Below are 19,600 nucleotides of genomic sequence, written 5' to 3'. Positions count from 1 at the left end.
GACTGTCCCCTGCACTGGAACCAATGGTGGCAAGAAATCTGAATGTAAACCTTAACCTTCCAAGTTAGGAGGGGAAAAAAGATAGGATGTGTTGGGGGGATGGTGGGAGGTAGCATTGGTAGAAAGTTAGCATCCTGGAGTGGGGCCTTCAAATGTAAACAGTATCTAAATGACCAGCTATGGTTTTAGTGTAAAATAAAACAAACATAAATAAAATATTTTGAGCAAAAAATAATAGTTCTTGCCTCTTACTAGGGACTCAAAAAGAGCTTAAATTGTTTTTCTACAGAACATTCTCAGAAACAAAATGTAAGCCCCCCCCCACCCCCCGCTAGATTTGATTTATGAACATAGAGAATTATGCATTGAAAAAAAAAAAACTTAAAAAAACCTGTAAACATTGAGTAGTGTTAACTTGTTCTTGGTAGTGCTGCTATTCACAACTAAATCATATTTATTTAAAATGGATTTAACGGGCCTATATTATTAAGAAATTCCAACACCACTCATAAACCATATAAAAAAGCCATTTTATATAAAAAAGACCGTGGAGCTGTCAAAGCCACATTAGGAGATGAGAATAAATGTGTGACTCAATTTCTCTCCAGGAGAAAGGATCGTTTTAAGTCAGAATGAACATACTGCATCCTTCATCATTCTATTTTGGTGAATAAGAGTAAAACAGTCTATTTAAGACATCCATTTAAATGCAAATTTGGATATCCCAGGAGGAAATGTTAATCATTTACAAGGAAGAGAATCTTTAAGACCTTTCTCAAGGCAGAAATGCCAGTTGGTTGGCACACAAAGCAGAGCCAGGCTCAAGCATTGCCAGACTGACATAAAAACAGAGAACTAAGTTAGGGAAGAGCTAAAGATTTGCTTTAAAATAATGCCAAAGGAATGCTGGGATTTATTTTAAACTGTGGCATGCCAGGTTTAAACCCCTCTGCTCCTTCACATGCAGATGTGGAAATAAAACAGTATTCCAGTATCCCCTGAGAGCCTCTGCTTTTAAAGACCCGACCATCTAAAAAATCTTTGATTTTGAGCATTTAAAGTATGGATGAAAATTTAACAGGAGAGAAACAACATATATTTTCTTTTACAGATCTGCTTTAGAGATGCACAAAAGAACAATTTTTTTATAACTATAGGTTGAGGAGAAAATACAGTTTGTATATCATGGAGTAAAAATGATATACAATCAATTATAGTACACGAAGTAGGACAAATAAAAATATAGCTCATTAGATTAAAAAAAAGACACACTTTCAAATTTCACTTGATTTGTAGTCTGACTCTGGAGTTCAATCTAGCGGTTTCATTTTCCTTTTAAAAGGTTCAAAGAAATATTTTGGGTGCATTGACAAGCTAGCCTTACTGTGGGATCAAGGGAAGTAGCATGTGCTCTTCTCTCATTAGAGGGGAAAATATAAAGTCCAGTAAATAAGGAGACGTTTGTATTCTCAGCCAAAAGTGAAGGATTATGGATGAGGTTTTACTTTGCCCCTTTATACTTTCCACATCTATTGGTCTTCTTGCATTTTATGAGAGACCAACCTAGTCTTAGCCAGTCCTAATTGTGGTAATTATTGGAATTCTGATACAGGACAACAGAGCTTTTATTTCCATCTGGAAGGTAACTTGAAAGCAGGGATCTGAGAAAGTACCTGGTACCCAAGTCACAAAGCCAATGTTCTCTTCAAAGCCCCTTTTCCTCACTTTCTATTGGGGCATCATTTTGGTCAAAAAATAGATGCCCCATTTAGTGGGATAGCAGAAACGTAGTCAGAGCCTGCAGTCTAACTGTATCTGAGTTCCAAGAAATCAACAATGCACATTCAGGTAGACATACTCATGCTACAGTTCTTTCTCCTAAGAACTGGTATTAATTCTTTTTGTTATGACATATGTATTTGTTTTTTTAACAGTCAGCCCACCCAATAGTGATATTTCAGTTTTAGGCTGAGTATGATGGGCTAAGACACCCAGTAGCTTATTACTTTTGGAATATTTAGTGCAGATAGTCCATTTCACAGTTCCTGGCTTTTATTTGCCCTTGACGTTTTGGTTTTCCCATTAATCCTAAGGGTTGTACCCCAGGATGGGGATGAAAACTAATAAACATTAAAAAAATCAATTCAAAGCCATTATAGTTTCCCTTAATTAAAGAGAAGACTACCTGCACATTTAAGAAGCAGCACACAAGAGTATATATTAAACTTTTTCTTTTATTCCATACTGCACTGCTCAAAAAGCCCCCTCTGAAAAATATAGAAGAATAAGTTCCATTTCATATGGGAAAGAATATTATTTTTATGTCAATTGCGGGGTCTTGCAGCAAAATTCACAATGACACAACAGTTTTTAAGCGAACAACAACAAATTAACTGAAATATACTGGATGGATGTCCAGCACACAGTGACAAGGTTACAGCACTTTAACCACTAGCCTACAGGGCACTTATACCCCCTTCCTGTCCATGCCAATTTCCAGCTCTCAGCGCTGTCACACTTTGAATGACAATTGCGCGGTCATGCAACACTGTACCCATATGAAATTTTTATAATTTTTTTTTAGACAGAGCTTTATTTTGGGGGTATTTAATCACCTCTGGGTTTTTTATTTTTTGCCAAACAAACCAAAAACCACTGAAAATTTTGAAAAATAAAAAAACGCTTTTTTCTTAGTTTTTGTTATATAATTTTGTAAATAAGTGATTTTTCTCCTTCACTGATGTGTGCTAATGAGGCTGCAGTGATGAGCACTGATAGGCTGCACTGATGGATACTGATATGTGGCACTGAGGGGCATTGACAGATATCACTGATGGGCACTGAAAGGCAGCACTCATATATGGCACTGATAGACGGCACTGATAGGAAGCACTGATTGGCACTGATAGGCGGCACTGACTGGCACGGTTAGGTGGCACTGACTGGCGCTGTTAAGCGGCACTAACGGGCACTGATAGGTGGCACTGATATTCGGCACTGATTGGCAGCACTGATAGGTGGCACTGACTGGCAATCACTGGCACTGATAGGTGACAGTGAAAGGCAGCTCAGATGGGCACTGATATGTGGAATTGATGTGCACTAGTAGGCACTGATATGTGGCATTGATGTGGCACTGGCAGGTGGCACTGATGAGCACTGACAGCTGGCACTGATGGACACGGACAGGTGGCTCTGCTGGGGCTACACTGATCATCAGGACACACTGATCACCAGTGCCCTGATGATCAGTGCACATGTCCCCTCTGAGGAATGCCGATTATCGGCTCTCCTCTCCTCTCGAGCTGTTAGCGTGACAGCTCGTGAGGAGAGAAATGCCGATAACCAGCATTTCCCTATTTACATGCGATCAGCTGTGATTGGACACAGCTGATCACATGACTGAGCCGACATCTTCGGCTCTTTCCGTTGATCGGTGATCTGCTGTGTCCAAGGGACACAGCGCACCACCGATCACCACGCTGCGTGCCCCCGGAGCCGCGCATGCGCAGTTAGAATGGGAGGACATCATATGACGTCCTCCCAGAACGAGAGAACCGCCTTACCTTATATGGTAGGAGGCAGTTAAAAATAGCTGTTAATAAATGGTCCAACTTCCAAAAAGGTACTCCCCACTGATTAACAAATTCTTGCACATGGTCATGAAATCCAGGGTAAATCTGGAAAATAGCTACACAGTTTGAAACTGCTATGGAAGAGCGGATAAAGATCTCTGCAGGAAATGTTCCCACAGACAGAACAATGCTCAAAACTCAAATTTCCAGGTATTGGATGAAAATCATCAAACATGTCTGAATATCTTTAGATATTTAAGAGCTCATAGAAAAAAATAGTTTGGAAAGTTGTTAAACAAAATTGGGCACTTACCCAGCATTCCCATCCCCAACATGAATGCATCCATGGTATAGGGTAGTCCTCTCGCTCTTCCTCTTGTACCAGGGGGAAACATAACCTCTTTAGGTTGAGCTTTCTTACATTCTACCTACAGAGTAGAAATAATATACATAAGATGTAACTGCATTTCTTCCAAATGTAAAATAAAGCTGAAGGTAAAAAGTGATTTTTATAAGATTCTTGTTCTCATGTCATTGATAAAAAGAGTACATTTACTGTATACATAATAGCTGACATTGACCAAATATACTGCAAGTTACCTCATCAAATTACTGAAAAAAAAGAGACAGCCTATAGGTACTGTATATACGTAGTTACAGAAGTTCCAAATATGTTGATGTAAAAGTATACATGTTAAAGCGTATATGTAGCCAAACCGTCTATTCTTAATTTTTGGATAGAGTAGAGAAGAGATAAAATCCACATCAAGTTGTTACTTTTTAGAATTTGTCCTTGCCTCTGGTGACTTTTTGCATTTCCCGTCTCTTTCTGCCTCAGTGACAATGGTCACCAGTAAAGAATACAGGTTACCAGTACCAGTATGGTTGGGTTGCATAGGGGACACAGAGAGTAACAAAAGCTTCGCAAAGAGTCTCTATCCCTTCCCTACTCTATCAAAAAAGAGAGGTTCTGTGGACGTACATTAAGATGATACACAAATATACAGTATAAGTATATATATATATATATATATATATATATATATATATATATAAATACAATCATCTTTTTATTACTGAGAATTCGGAATCTGCTGAATTACACTATCAAATGCTGTAACACCCTGAGAAGCATTACTTGTCAGGCAGTGTTTTTATTATATATTTATGTTACATTACTGTTTTACTATTGCTTCCTGCCAGGGATGCACTACCTCGTGGACACCTAATTGGACATGCCAGCAGATTTATGAAGCTCTATTTCACTGATGCAAATCCAACATAGAAGCTCTGCGTTAAAAAGCCAGTTTCATGACAGTGGTTTGGAGTGTGTCTGCAGCTTCCAAAGATCCAAGAGCTAGGTAGTAGTGGGTCACTTTCTCATTTTGCATGCGGAATGTTTATTTTTAAAGGAGGAGATTAATAGCTATGTAATGAGCAAGATGATATAAACCTTATCAACTGCAATTTACAGCACTTTTTAGTCTGAAAACATGATTAATAGACCAGAATCCAACAGACTTCTGTCAGAAAGCAAGATGGAATTGTAGACATGAGCATGCATTGTAGCAAGACAGTGATCTTATGTTAGCTTTTTGCTCGCCCATGCAGTATTAGCTGAATTTTTTGTTATCACTGCGCCAATGTGTCATCACTTCCACACTGGACAAACAGCAGGGAACAGATCATAGAACTTTGGTCTATCACTCGTGTGCTGAGAAAAAAGTAATCTGCTAGGAACCATTATGCTGTTTTCCATATAGAACTGTCCCAGTTTAATAAGAGGGCATCCTTTTTGTACCTGCTATTGTTCAGAAGAGAACAAAAAAAAATTCTGACACCACAATCATTTTCTTATCTGGTTCACCATAATTTCAGGTTTAAATGTCACTTTATAACAAGGCAATTACTGACTAGTGATCATTAGCAAGTCATCCGCATTCATAGTGTCTTGTGAAATAATACACCCTGTACAAGTGCTGAAAAGTCAGCTCTACATCTCTGAAGATTCTACATCACTGAAGATTCTTTTATCTACAGGTAGGAAAATGAACAGCAGCAATTGTTCCAAAGTATAATTTAAAACCTGAATTGTATAGATAGTAAGAAATGGGTAACAGGACACAATCAGCTAATATTTCTCTTGCAAAGGTGACCATGGTTGAGCAGATGTCTAACTACTCATCAGTTCCAGTAATAAAGCTGAAGGCCATAGATAAGTACGTCTTACCAATACAGTAAAGTGGGATACACACTGAGAAAATCGGATGAACGATCGTCTGATTTCCCATGAAGTTGTGTATCATGATATAACTGACAATGGTATTAAAACAGAGTTGCAGTCAGTTTTGTGTTTATTAAAAGTCAGCAGCTACAAAAACTGTAGTCTAGCGATGAGCTTACCTGTGCTGTCCCTTCTCTGCCTCTTTTCTCCACAACGCCGGCACCAAAACTGTGGGCACCAGGCTGTGACAGCTTGCGGCTTCACAGCCGGGTGCCCACTGCGCACGTATGAGTTGAGCTGCACATTCGGACTGGTCCGGTAGTCTTCTGGGACCTAAGAAGGTTCCCTGGAGATTGCAAGAGGAAGGAGAAGGGACAAGCTGCAGCGAACTGAGCCAAAAGTGGGAGCGGATACCTGTCAAAAAAAGGTATCACTCCCCCCCAAAAGGTGCCAAATATGGCAGTGGAGGGGGGGAGGAGGAAAATAAACTGAGCTTTCACTTTTGAGTGGAACCCCACTTTAACTTGTATGAAAATTCTCGGACAAAAGCAAAGTGCTTTCTTGTGTAGGATTTCTGTTTGTTTCCACTTTCTTCCAGGTTGTTCTTTGCTTCTGATCATGTGTGTTTTTTCCTGTTTATTACCATACGATTACTGTACACATTGAGCGAAAATCAGACATTGTGTTCACATGCTATAAACATTTTCTAGCTGGTACCTTTGTGTTTTTTTTCATCTGAAGAGTCGGAGTCAGCTGTCGAAAGCACTGTACTAACGATCAGCTAATCGACCAATTGTTCCTCATACAGAGGTTTTCTCACGATTTTCTTATAGTATGTATCCAGCTTAACTCTACCTTGTCCTTGAAAAACTAGCACACAAGCATGACTTATTATAAGTTTTTTTCTTAATTTTGATGACAAGTGGTTGTGCTGCAAATGCTTTTCTTTTTAGTCCTCATTCACGCTGGATGTTTTTACAGCTGCTGTTTTTGGCTTTTGCCGTTTTTTTCTACATCCAGTAAACTCCCCAGCATGTTATCCTATGTGTACATGCACATATAGACTGTAATTAGCGTATTTTGGCAGAGGCATTTTTTGGCTGGAAAAAAACAAACTAGTGGGTTTCTAGAGTTTTGTAGGTGTAAAAACACTCTAATGCTGAAAAACGCAGCAAAACGCGGCATACCGGCGTTTTTGGATGTTTTTGAGTAAAAAAATATTTTTTTGTTGGTCAAAAAACACTAAAAAACACAAATGTGAAAAAACGTGGCAAAACACCACTAAAGGCTAGTGCAAAAATGTTAAAAAAACCTGAAAAACTCACGTTTTTAACGTGACTATACACAGCTAACGTTATCAGCATCATTAAAATGCCCAGTGTGCAAGGAGCCTTACTCTTTTTTCTTTATGGAAAATAACATAGCTATGGTTCATTTAAAGTAACTAGAAATGCTGAGTATTTCACCGCTACGCAGGCCAACTCTCCTCAAATCTGTTGCCCAGCTTGTTTTTATTGGGTACTGTATGACCCTACTGAGACTACAAAATAGTTCACATAGCTACAATAAACATTTACTTAAATGAGAACTATAGCCAATGCTATTTTGTTGAACTTCTCCTATGGATCACAGGAGTGCAGTTCGTTCTGCACTCCTGTGACCCATTTTCATTCGAAAGTGGGCTGAAGTCGCTGTTGGCTGACGTCACAGAGCTGGTACAGCCTCTGAAAAGACCAAAATGCCTGGGCTGGCAGCTGGCTCAGCCTCTCAGCGAGCTGCTTCTGCCCCCTCTACAGCATAGTGCATCAGTGAGTGCTGGAGGGGCAGAGCAGAGAGCCAGTGATTGACATTCACTGGCTCTCTGCTCAGTGAAGGCTGAGAACTGAGCAATCAGTGGTGCTTGATTGCTCAGTTCTCAGGGCAGATTTGGCAGGGCACAAATGTAGCATTGGATTGATCCTGTATCCACCTAGGTGAGTAATATTTTTTTTTGACAACCCCAAGTTGGAAGATGGCAACTTAAAGGGTTACTGTACTTTTGTGGGAACAAAACACTGCAAATAAAAATAAAACAATATAGCATATACACAAGACATATTGTAACATCCTATTATTAAAAAGTACATTTCCTTTTCAGTGTGCAGAGCTGTAATTTTCTGTAAAATGCAATGTAGTATGGCAACCTGGAGGGGTTCTGTATGTAGAACATCCCCCCAAAATGTAATTTCCTGTTTATGTAAGTGACTCACTAATTTTTCCAGAAGTCTGCTCTAAAATACATATCAGATTTCAGGCATGCTTGGCTGCAACATACATTTCAGTTTTGAGAAGATACTCCCAGAGTTAATCACGTCTAAAGGGATTGCCACTTTTCTCTGCAGGTAAGTGCAGCAGCTGATTAATAATAAAAAAAAGTCACCCCCATTCACATTCACTTTGCACACAGACAAACAAACAGCCATTTCTTCAGAATAATAAAAGGTAGGGTTCTGCAACAAAAGCTTGTTAAAATCCCTTCAATGTACATACCGTAGATCACCCAGAGGGGTATGTTTTTTGCTCAACAAAAGTGGAATTGCTTTTTAAGCATGTAATACATTGTATATACATATTCTCAAATCCCTTTTCTTATATAAATATATGAGAATATATAGAGATATATATCAGTGTTGGCTAACTCCTAGGATTACTGAAAAACTGTATACTTGAGTATATAAGCTCTGTCTAAAATTCTGGACCAGTCTCTTTCAATTGTAAACTGGGCAGGGCCCCCCTATTCCTTCTGTATTGACATGTATTATAATTGTACTGTCTCCCTTTATATTGTAAAATGATGCACATATTGTTGATGCTATATAAATCCTGTATAATAATAATAATAATAGTCATCAAGCTGGATAAGCAGCAAAAAAAACCCAGAAAGCAGGAAGAACGGTGAGGGACATATGGAGTTAGTGGAAATGCACACACAGTATTTAATTTTTAATAATCATGTGCACATAATTGCTATCGCAGTGTCTAGGTCCTTTACATATAAGCATCACCTGATAAAGTATAAGTAGCTTATTTTTAAGCAGCGCATTTCTTGGAGATAATTATTTTGTGGACTCTGTTGAGCCTGTGAAGTTACTGTACTTCAATTGATCGCCTTAAATAGGAGGATTGTTCTTGTGAAGAGCAGTTACATGTAACAAAGCCATAAATATTGCTTAGTGATCATTACAAAAGCTCTGAGAAATAATGGTATGTAGCAAAGTGTGGCTAAACATCTCACTTCCTAATACCCCTATCAGTGACAGTCTATTCATTGTTTTACAGATACCTGCTGCCTGTTACTAAGCAACTACATCAAAGGAAACCTCAAGTTTATACAATTTTCATTTAGGTAACAGAGGTTAACTCACTGTAATGGGATGATTTAAAACAAACACACCTACCCTTCACTTTCCAATGTTCAAGCAAGAAACCCAAAAGCTCAAAGGAAGATCGAAAGCGAGAAACTGTTTTATTCCATACCCTGACACATCCTGATGTGTTAAATATTTTCTTTGATACATTTCTCAAAACACCTCCATATTTCACAATCTCTGATTGCTAGACATCCTTTGACAGGAATGAGGAAAGAAAATAAAGCCTCTAGTCCCCCTCCTTTCCAAGTAAGACACAGAAGATAAAAGGGTAGTTCAGAGTAAGGCAGGATTTACTCTGTTCTGTGTGCATGCAACACACATGGCTACCCATATGTACTACACCTGGACCCATATAGGTTCCTTTTCATGCTAAACTGCAGCACATAGATGTGAACTAGCCAAATATGAAAAAAAGGTCCTAAATGTTCATAAGACTGCATGAAAGCCCAGATGCTGTACATGCGGAGTAGGAAGATAATATACATCACAATCGAGGATTCTGAGGGGTGTTTAATGTACATCCAGTTAAATGTTGAAATATTTCTATCTGAAGAGCCACCCACAGCCTCATCAAAAGGACAGTCAGGTTTAAAAGCTTTTCTAGGAGGAACTCTTCCTTAAAACATTCTGTATAAGAACCATGAGCAAGCTACGTGTTTATAACAACTCACAGGTTAGCATGATGTCCTTGTACCACATTCCTTGACACTTGGCCAGTGAAGAGACATCAACAATCAGTGTGTACATTGCGTAACTGCCATATCCCCTTGTACGGGCAGGCAGTTACACAATGACAGGAAGACTCAATGAACTACCTAGAGTGCTCACTAGCACCCTGGTAGTTTATCGTGAACTACAGGCCGTCAGCCGCAAAGGATATCAGTATTTGTAGTCCATTCCTCCACAGAACTCTGTGAATGAATGAGACGGCTGTGGGGGCGGAGCCCTACATGGCCCTGTTCTTTTCAAATTCAACAGCTTGTGCGGGAAGAAGGTCCTCAGTCCGTTGTCATATTTAGCAAGGGGTCAGGGAGAGACTGTAGGAATGGGAACATGTTACAAGTTCAACCCTAAAAATGGGTGGAATATGTAACATGTTCCCAAAGGTGAACTTATCCTTTACAGGATTTTAAAGCAAGAACATTTTAAATCAGACTAATAAACACATGGTCCAGTATGGCTAGAAAGCAAGTATCTGTTTACAATGAAAGTCACTGCAGACGACTAGATACCCACTTATCTATTTTTCAAATGACACAGTTCAGATTCAGATTTCGTATTGCAACTAAAGACCATAGAGAAACTTTTTTTTTACAGTTTTGTCAATTGAAAAGTGGATAACAGACCTTTTACTGTACCAAAATCCACCATGTAAACCAATTTCAGACCAGTGCCAATGGGACTGCATAATGATCTGACAAGAGCATAATACTCTTAAACGATTCCAAGAATTGTTTACGTCCTTTTAAAAAGGCTTATTAAGGAACAATTTTATTGTGAAAGCTAGAGTGTCAGGTTGGGCAACAGCATACTCTTTGAACTGAGATTCTTAAATCACCTTACACATATATCTAATGTAGAATAAAACCCTAACTGGGTGGTGTATAGTTTACCAAAGTACTTTCTATTATAAACAATTGCATGTTTAAAACAACATACTGTTTTCACCTTTTTTTATTAATTGTTTTTGCATGCAGGAGCTGCTGATCTCCTCCAACCTTTTTCCAGCCACTTCTTGCTTGCATGCCTTCACTCCAGCACCAGAATGACCATGATGGACCATACTTGCACAGCATGTGTCAGCATGTCCACTTAATCTTAAACTGGGGGGCATGTGCAGGGTTAAAATGCAGGAAAACAATGGGAGAAGGTTGCCATCCATTACAGGAAATGTCTAAACAAGGAACCTTATTGAATATTTGCCAGTTAGTGCAGCCTATAGTTTTCTAAAAGGTACTCAGAATCGAATGTCTTTACCACATTCGTAATCACACTAGGGGCCTTTTAGCAAGAAGCCAAGTAACCTGCTTTTTTTTTTTCTTTTTTTTTTGAGGGAAGAGCAAATTGGTGCAGCAGGAGGAAACCCACACAAACACAAACCTAGGGAGAACAAACGTCAAGCAGACTTTGTCCCTTGTGGGTTCATACCCTATGCCCAAAGACTTCAAAAACAAGCATGCACTTAGCACCATGCTGGCCATTTGCACAGACAGCCTAATATATGTCATCTAAAACCTATATAACCATGTGAAGGTGTACAATGCAGAAAACTGGCATATACAAATGCATTCTCAAAACTCACACACATCATCATTCTAAATATCACAAAGTCATTTGCCCCACTTCTCCCATCCTTTCATTACACACGCTAAGGATAATAATACAATCTCTTCTGCCTGGATCAACAATTAACAAGAAAATGCAGTTTGGATTAGCGCTGTCAGAAACAGTCACCCAGTAATTAGCTTCTGCAACCATATAACAGGCGACTGCTGATATCAGAAAGACAAGCGACGATTAGGATTTTCACAGCCTAGGAGAACAGACACAAAACATTTATAAACAGACGACACATGTCAATAGAGAAAAGAAACTTTGAATCTAAAGCAGAAAGCCAACTAATTGTAAGGCATTATACTACTGAAAAAACCAGTGATAGCAGAGAGACAAGACAGTGATGAAAGATGGCCACAGTCAAACACAGTGCTGTTTAAATAACACTTATGCTGATGGCTACATTTGTATAGAATAGAAAAAAAGAAATTACATAATTATGCCACTGGCAAACTAGAAACTGCAGTACAGCTTGGCCTCTGACAATAGAAAGGAACAATCAATGATTAACGTCACCTTTGCTTCAGAACTAAAAATTAATTTTAGTAATGTATCTGGCATGGTAATAAACAAACCAACTCAAGCAGCAAGTTAATGGGTCCCAAAGGTTTAATCTATCAGTTTTTTGGGTTTATGCAATGCTCCATACAACATCAATTATGAATATATCAAAGCCTTAGGCCAGGGGTAGGCAACCTTAAAGGGGTGGAGATCTACCTGAACAACACAGGAGAAGTCAAAGATCATAGGGCACAGTGTTGCCTCCTCACACCTGATTTAAACTTCTAATTGCTGTACTACCTTGCCACAATAGCGAGCACTGCATGGCAATCATGGGTTTAAATCAGGTGATGAGGAGACAACATAACACCTCCTCAACACCTATCAAAAGCACTGGGATCGCTTTGCAAATAAGCAGCATGTGAATGAGCCCTTAGTTGTAAATTAGTAGTGGCACCCTAAGGGCTTGTCCACATGTAAAGTTGGGGGGGGGGGGACCCTGTGGTTGAATCATGGTTTTACCACCCCCCAGTCCCTACCACCCTTAGCTGCTGAGGCAGCAGCCAAAGGCGTACACATGCCACAGCAGGAATTACACCCCCTGTTGCTTTTGGTGGGTGCTACCGCCTGTCAACAGAGACCTATTCAAGTAAACGGGACACTCTGCAAGTGCCCTGCAACTGCATGCTTCTGCAGGATCCAAGGGCTTAAAGCAGGTGGTGAGAAAGCAACACAGCACTGCCTGTTTAACCCCTTGTTTGCTGTACCGCACAAGTTTGCAGGGCAATTGCAAAGTGGCCTCATTCACTTGAATAGATCATGCTTGGCAGGTGCTACACCCACTGACAGGGCGTAAGAGCAGCACTGCAGAGGGCACTTCAACTTATCTCTTGCTCCCTACTACAGCTCCAACTTTACAAGTAGTTCCTCTGCATTGCACTATGTTTGATGGTCTGGGATGGTGGGTCAGCAAGCCCAGACCAAGATCTACCAGCCACGTGGCCAAGATCTACTGGTAGATCACGATCTCCTGATTGCTGACCCCTGTTGTTGAGACAAGGACTGGACTGGTTTCCTCCTAATATAAAGGTATTCTAGCAGCACAGAAGACTATGGACCACCAAAGCAGAAGTGAAACAGAAAATTGAAAATGTTGATTAGTAATGTGTTAAACAAATTACATTTAAACTAAAGATTGAAGTGCTTAGTTTCAGTGTCTTAAGCTAGAAAGCTATCTAGTTATTCATTTCTCACTAGCTCTCAGCAAAACTTAAGAGATTCGGCATCATGCAGTTTAGGGACAGGAAAGCTTTAAGGGACAGCAGCAACACTGTCTTAATTCACACTTCCTAAAAAAAAAAGATGAGTTCTACACAGTAAGACATCCATACCCTGAGAAGACAACTATTGTTTGTGAAGTTGTTTACTTGGCACATACACTAAGTACACTTAGTGCCACAAGAGATTTCATAATATTGCTGCCTTTTAGGAGGCAGCTAGCACATTGTCAGCTGCAGTTGTTCCTTTTGAGAACCATGGGACGTAAAGATATGTAATTTCAATCTATCGATTGAAAACATCACAGGATTCTGGCAGGTAATGATACAAGAAAAGAACAGAAAAAAATGATATAGGTTTTGTAAAGTAAAATACCCAACATTTTAAAAGGTAAAAAAAAAATGTATCCAGAGCTCCCATCTCCACAAAGTACATGTCATCAAGACAGTGGAGTGGAGTTGTACAGTTACACATGGGACAGTAAAAGGCGTAGTCTACCTTACCAGTACACTCACACTGTGCTCTGAAAGTCTTGCCGCACATTAAAGGTCCTTGTAAATAGGAAACTTGATACATCCCTTCAGGTGTAAACCAGGATTTTTGCACTTACTATAAAACCTGTTTTTTGACGTTATTAAGGGATACAGGATTAAAATATTCTGAGATATCATGGTTACAGTTCCACCTATAGGAGGGCAATGGCACACACACAAAAAAAAAAAATCATCGGCCAGTCAGGTAAAACCCCTTTCACTCCCAGTAAGCTTCCATGTCAAAGAAAAGCAGTACTTGGGAGTAGATCACAACACAGAGGGGTGGGATCTGCGTGTGAAATAGATTTTAGGTAAGAACAAAAATTTTGTTTTCTTTATCACTCAATAAAGGACACAGAATTCAGATATTCTGAGACAACTGAGATGTCCAAAGGGAGTTCAACTAAGGGGGTGGGCAATAGTAACAAAAATGGCCCCCATAACAAAAAAAACAACAGAACAGGGGGCAGCTCAAACAGCTGCTTGAAGGACCTTACAATCGAAGCTGGCATCAGATGATGTCTAAAAAGCCCAAAAAGCACTGACACATCTAGTAAAATGCATCTTGACAGGAAAAGGAGCAACCTTTTTTGAAAAGGCCATAAGCCTGAACAATAATTTGCCTGACTGAAATATAAAAGGTGCAGTGCTAAAGTAATGAATGAATCAAATGAAATACTTATAAAACATGTGCATATACATTAATAAATAATAAGGTGAATAGAAGCAGCAATAGAACAAATAGCAGCAATATTAAAAGGCAGACACAGTGAGGCGCTCTGATCAGCACTACCAGTCTAAAGTGCGAGAGTTCATCTGTTATTAACATAGCAATAATTTAATATATTGATAACTGTGGTAATGGTATTCGTGACACTGAGTGGTCAGCGTTGGGTGATATAAAATGAATAGTGACTGATATTGAACATATATCAAATGACACAATTGCGATAAACAATAGTTATAAGAAAGTCCAGAATATAAATAAATCCGTAAACAGGTGACATCCAGTGCTGTTGAATCCGTGAAAAAGTATTCCTTTATATGCACTCACCAGAAGCGCATATAAAATGCACAAGAACAGCTGGTTTCTTCCTCAGGCAAGTCAGGCAGCAAAACCAGCAGCCATAGGACCATGAATACCAGGATGATCTCAGATAGGGATGATGACACCAAGCAGCATGCAAACCACCATACAGAGAGGCCCGACATCCAAGGAACACCTTAAGGTGCTAATTCCTGACTACTGCATTTTTGGAGGCCCTGGAGAACCACTACAGTGGAAACAATTGGGAATACTGGTTCTGTTGGTACTGGTATGGCGGTGATCAAAATGCTGATATGACAATGATCAGGATGCTGGTATGGCAATGATCAGGACACTTGTATGTCGGTGATCAGGATGCTGGTATGGCATATGGTGGTGATAGGGCCACTGACATGGTGTATGGCGGTGATCAGCACGCTGAAATGACATATGGCAGTGATCAGGATGCTGATATGGTGTATGGCAGTAGTCAGCACACTGATATGGCGTATGGCGGTGATCAGGACGCTGGTATGGTATATGGCAGTGATCAGGACGCTGTTATGGTAGTGATCAGGACACTGGTATGGCAGTGATCAGGGTACTTGAATGGGTACGTCATGGAGGCTGAGGTGGTTAAATACCTTTTTAGGTTGTGCTATATGAATGGGGACATGAAACAAATATAAAGATGTTTTCCAAATTTGGCTGCAAAAGTGGAAACACAGATGATTGAGAATCCTTAAGAACAAAATAATTCAACAAGAATTTGTGAGACTGTGTCAGACAACAGGCATGCAACAGAAGGTTCAGAGGCTGCTGCTGGAATGTTGGAAACAGATTCTGGAGGGGAAGACATGGAAGTACGCTTGAAGCCTCTAAATAAAGCAATCACAATTGCATGATGGCCCATAAAATCTAGCATACATGCAAATAACTCCTCCCTGCAACAGGTAGCCACAACTGACAGAGCTAAGAGAGACACCCATCCAGGCTGTTGGTGTTAGGTCCTTTAAGAAGAGCCTTGTGGGACACCTCAGGACTGTTAGTGGATCAAAAGCTGGAGGAAATATTCCGCTTGGGATCTGATATGTTGGTACTGCTTAAGAGGAACTTAACAGGAGAAACAGATAAAATATTAGTTACTCACAACTAACTGCTTAAAGGATAAGTTCACCTTTGGGAACATGTTACATGTTCCACCTGTTTTTAGGGTGGAACATGTAACATTTTCCCATAGCTGCAGCCGCTCCCCCCCTCCCTGTGACAGATAGTGGGGAGAGGTTTTCCTGTACTATCTGTCAAATTTGAAAACAGCACGGCAGTGCGGGCCTCCGCCCACACGGCCACGTTATTCATTCATGGCCTTCCATGAATGAATGAACTGCAATTCCCGATGCAGCTCTGCCTAGAAACCAATCAGCTTCCATGTTTTCATGTCAAAGCTTAACCACCTGCCCTCCGGAGGATTTTCCCCCCTTCCTGACCAAGCCATTTTTTGTGTTACGGTGCTGCGTTACTTTAACTGACAATTGTGCAGTCATGCAACGCTGCACCCAAATGACATTTACGTCCTTTTTTTCTGACGAATAGAGCTTTCTTTTGGTGGTACTTGCTCACCTGTGAGTTTTTTATTTTTTGCGCTATAAAAAAAAAACTATTTTGAGAAAAAAACATGTCCAGTACAATTTAAAAAAAAAAAAAAATCTAATTTCATCATAACTTTAGGCTAAAATGCATTCTGCTAAAAATAATCCCAATACGTGTAAATTAATTTGTTTATGTGAAAGTTATAGCATTTTCAAATGGCGGTATATATACTGGGATTGTTTTTTTAATTTTTACTAGTAATGGCGGCGATCGGCGACTTATAACGGGACTGTGCAGGAGCTGACTGTTTTGTTTACTTACAGTTCTCTCCCTCCATTGGTAATCCTGCTCGATCACTGGGAACCGGCAAGTAATAAACGCCTGGGACCCGGTGATTGACAGCCGAGGCCACAAATAGCGGCAGGGCTTGGGCGCTCCCCCTACCCGGAAATGCAAAATCACGTGTATATATATATATATGATTTTGAGCACCCCTGCCACCCTGTAGCAGTATATCTGCTATAGGGCGACAGGAGAGCAGTTAACTGAACAATCTGAAGTAAGAAGCTGCCATGCACAGCTGCACCAGATTTTGCACTGTCAAGTTTCAGTAAATCAACCCCAAAATGTCCCCTGCAGATATGAGCAATGGTAGGAAGGAGCTACCTTGTGCTAAAAAAAAGGAACAACAGAACAGAGAAGGTAATGAGCCAGCATTTCATTCCCTAGTGTGTTAACACTTTCTACAGAAACCAAATGGAAGTCTTTAGAGTCACACCAGAGGCTGTGCCATGGCTCTAGACTTCTAAAGCACTCTGCGATTGGCATGGTATCCAAACATCTGGGAAGTGCCAAATGGCCAACTGCCTGAAGGTCACACAACATGCAATGTTTGGTCTAGCAAAATCTGGGTATGACTTCCAAGGCATCATTGAGAAAAGACAATCCAGAGAGCTGTATAGCACATCCAGCTCTATGGCATATCATTGCAGTCTTAATTAAAGGAAAATACGGTGAGGAAAAAAAATTACTCGTAAAAAGGGGTGAACTTTTTTCAGTAGAGAAAAGGAGTCCATTCTTCTGGGAACCTAGCAAAAAACTGAAGCATGCTGGGAGTCAGAGGGGTCATATCTGACTGGTCAAAGGCTTTGTTTGCTAGTGTCCAAATCCTCCTGATGACAGTAAAATTGCCCAATCTTCTCAGAATACAGAATGCTATATCTCTTAATGGATGCTAAAAAAACAAACCTTTTTCATATCAAAGAAGCTTGTTAGCGGCATAGTGCCATAGGCTTATAGGCTGCACTTACTTTAATTGTAAACACAGGTTGTTATGCATACTGGATGCTGCAAAACACACCCGACTACAATATAATGGAGATTTTGGGACAGGAGAGTGTTGGAGGATCTTTGGTCAGATTGGTCTCAGGAGGCAAAAAAAAGTTGTGTGGTTCTTTTTGTACATTGGTACTGGTAGTCTTTCCAGTTACTAGCAGCACCGCAAACTTGGCCTTACATACAGAATGTTCCTGAACTCATGGGGTGCAAGCATACCTGCTCTCCCCCTTATTCATAATGCATACATTATCTTTCCTTGATATTTATTCCATTATTTGTTGCTAAGCTTATAATACTTGTAGTACGGCATATGACAGATTTTGCATGATGCCACTGTAGATTGCTTTTGATCAAATCAACTACCAACAGGCTTTCAAATTACATTTAACAAAAAAAAAAATGGATAGCTCAAGTGTCCAACCTGTCTACATAAAAGGAGGCATGTTCTCATAAGGGTAAACCACCAAGGCACTCTTTCATAAATGGCAAGGTAGAAAAAGCATATTGTCCTAAAATAGTATAAAGTGTCCAAACTGTCTACATAAAAGGAGACATGTACTCATAAGAGTAAACCACCAAGGCACTCTTTCATAAATGGCAAGGTAGAAAAAGGTAGAAAAAGCATATTGTTCTAATATAGTATAAACATGTGAAACAATCAATTTTCACTCTGTACTTCACAGTAAACAAAGTCTACAGGCAGTAGCCTCCTTCTATGCACAGGGAAAGACAGTATGGTATATCTTTCCTAGTTTTATGAGGATATCTTTTCTTTAGCAAACAAGTCATAATCGACCTGACTGGTTAAGCTTCCTGTAGAATGTAATCAGCTTTGCCCCATTAGCACCATAACCCTATGCCTACGAATAGAATCTTTAAAGCAGATCAGTACAACATTGTTTTCTGGCAGCTAATGGGTTTATTCTTGCAGTGTCGTTGACATTGTTATTGTGTATCATAAATGGCTACATCAGCAGAAAGGTTGTGCTAAATTTAGAGGACAGAGAGATACTGGCTGAATGTCACGGCATCTGAAAAGAAACAGTGCTGTAGCTGGGTTATCATACTTACACTTTACATGTAAAAATTACACGTATATAAACCATGGCCTTTTTACAGCCTATACAGTCCTCTGTAAACAAAAATAAAATCATAATATTTTTATACATCTAGCCCTGACAAACGCACCCTTTTTTAATGTGAGCACAATTATCCTTTAAAGCCTGGTATAAAAATATATTTTTATTTCATGTTACAGTTTTTAAAGAGGGTTTTAGCTGAAATGGGCAGCTGATATTTGGCAGAAAATCCATTTTGTGTATCTTAGGTAATGGGAACATAGGCATTGTGAAAGATGAAAACAGAGAAAGTGTTTCTGCAGGACTGTGGTGTGCCTAAAGCATACAATGCTCTTTGACACATCTGTTTTTGTACTTCAGACATCAAAAGCCACTGGACTCAGGGATGCCTCATCTTGTTTTGTATTTGATGGATCAGTTTAATATTAAAGTGAATCTTACAGTGAAGCCTGCACCTGACCAGCAAGCAGTAGAAGGGCAAGCGAATGCATATGGTATTAAGATAGATGCCCTTACCAATAACCTGTGGTTTCCCTTTCCAACAAGTAAGCCATCAGATGATCTCCACTGGCAGATCCTCGCCATTTAATTCTATAATGTTTTATTACATGTAATCTTTAAAAAGAGAAAACGGATACACATAGAGGTACTGAGCTGTATTATCACTCACTAACATGTCTATATAAAATGTGGCTAAATGTCCCCAGCAGG

General features: G+C 39.7%; 1 protein-coding gene across 5 annotated transcripts in view; it reads right to left on the bottom strand.

Annotated features, from left to right (window-relative positions):
• MSI2 (musashi RNA binding protein 2) overlaps positions 1-19,600 on the bottom strand; it is an 853,268-nt gene that overhangs the window by 194,055 nt on the left and 639,613 nt on the right. For all 5 annotated transcript variants that reach the window (XM_089678522.1, XM_089678523.1, XM_089678526.1 and 2 more), the window contains exon 9: positions 3,889-4,003. In XM_089678522.1, the coding sequence (XP_089534648.1) occupies positions 3,889-4,003 (115 nt within the window). The remainder of the gene's footprint in view (positions 1-3,888; positions 4,004-19,600) is intronic.

The sequence above is a fragment of the Staurois parvus genome, unplaced genomic scaffold (genome assembly GCF_062004578.1).
Source record: "Staurois parvus isolate SC_StPar_1 unplaced genomic scaffold, SC_StPar_1.0 ptg000206l, whole genome shotgun sequence".
Lineage (NCBI taxonomy): Eukaryota > Metazoa > Chordata > Amphibia > Anura > Ranidae > Staurois > Staurois parvus.
Note: the sequence above shows the minus strand (reverse complement) of the source record. Positions and strands in the feature narration are given on the sequence as shown.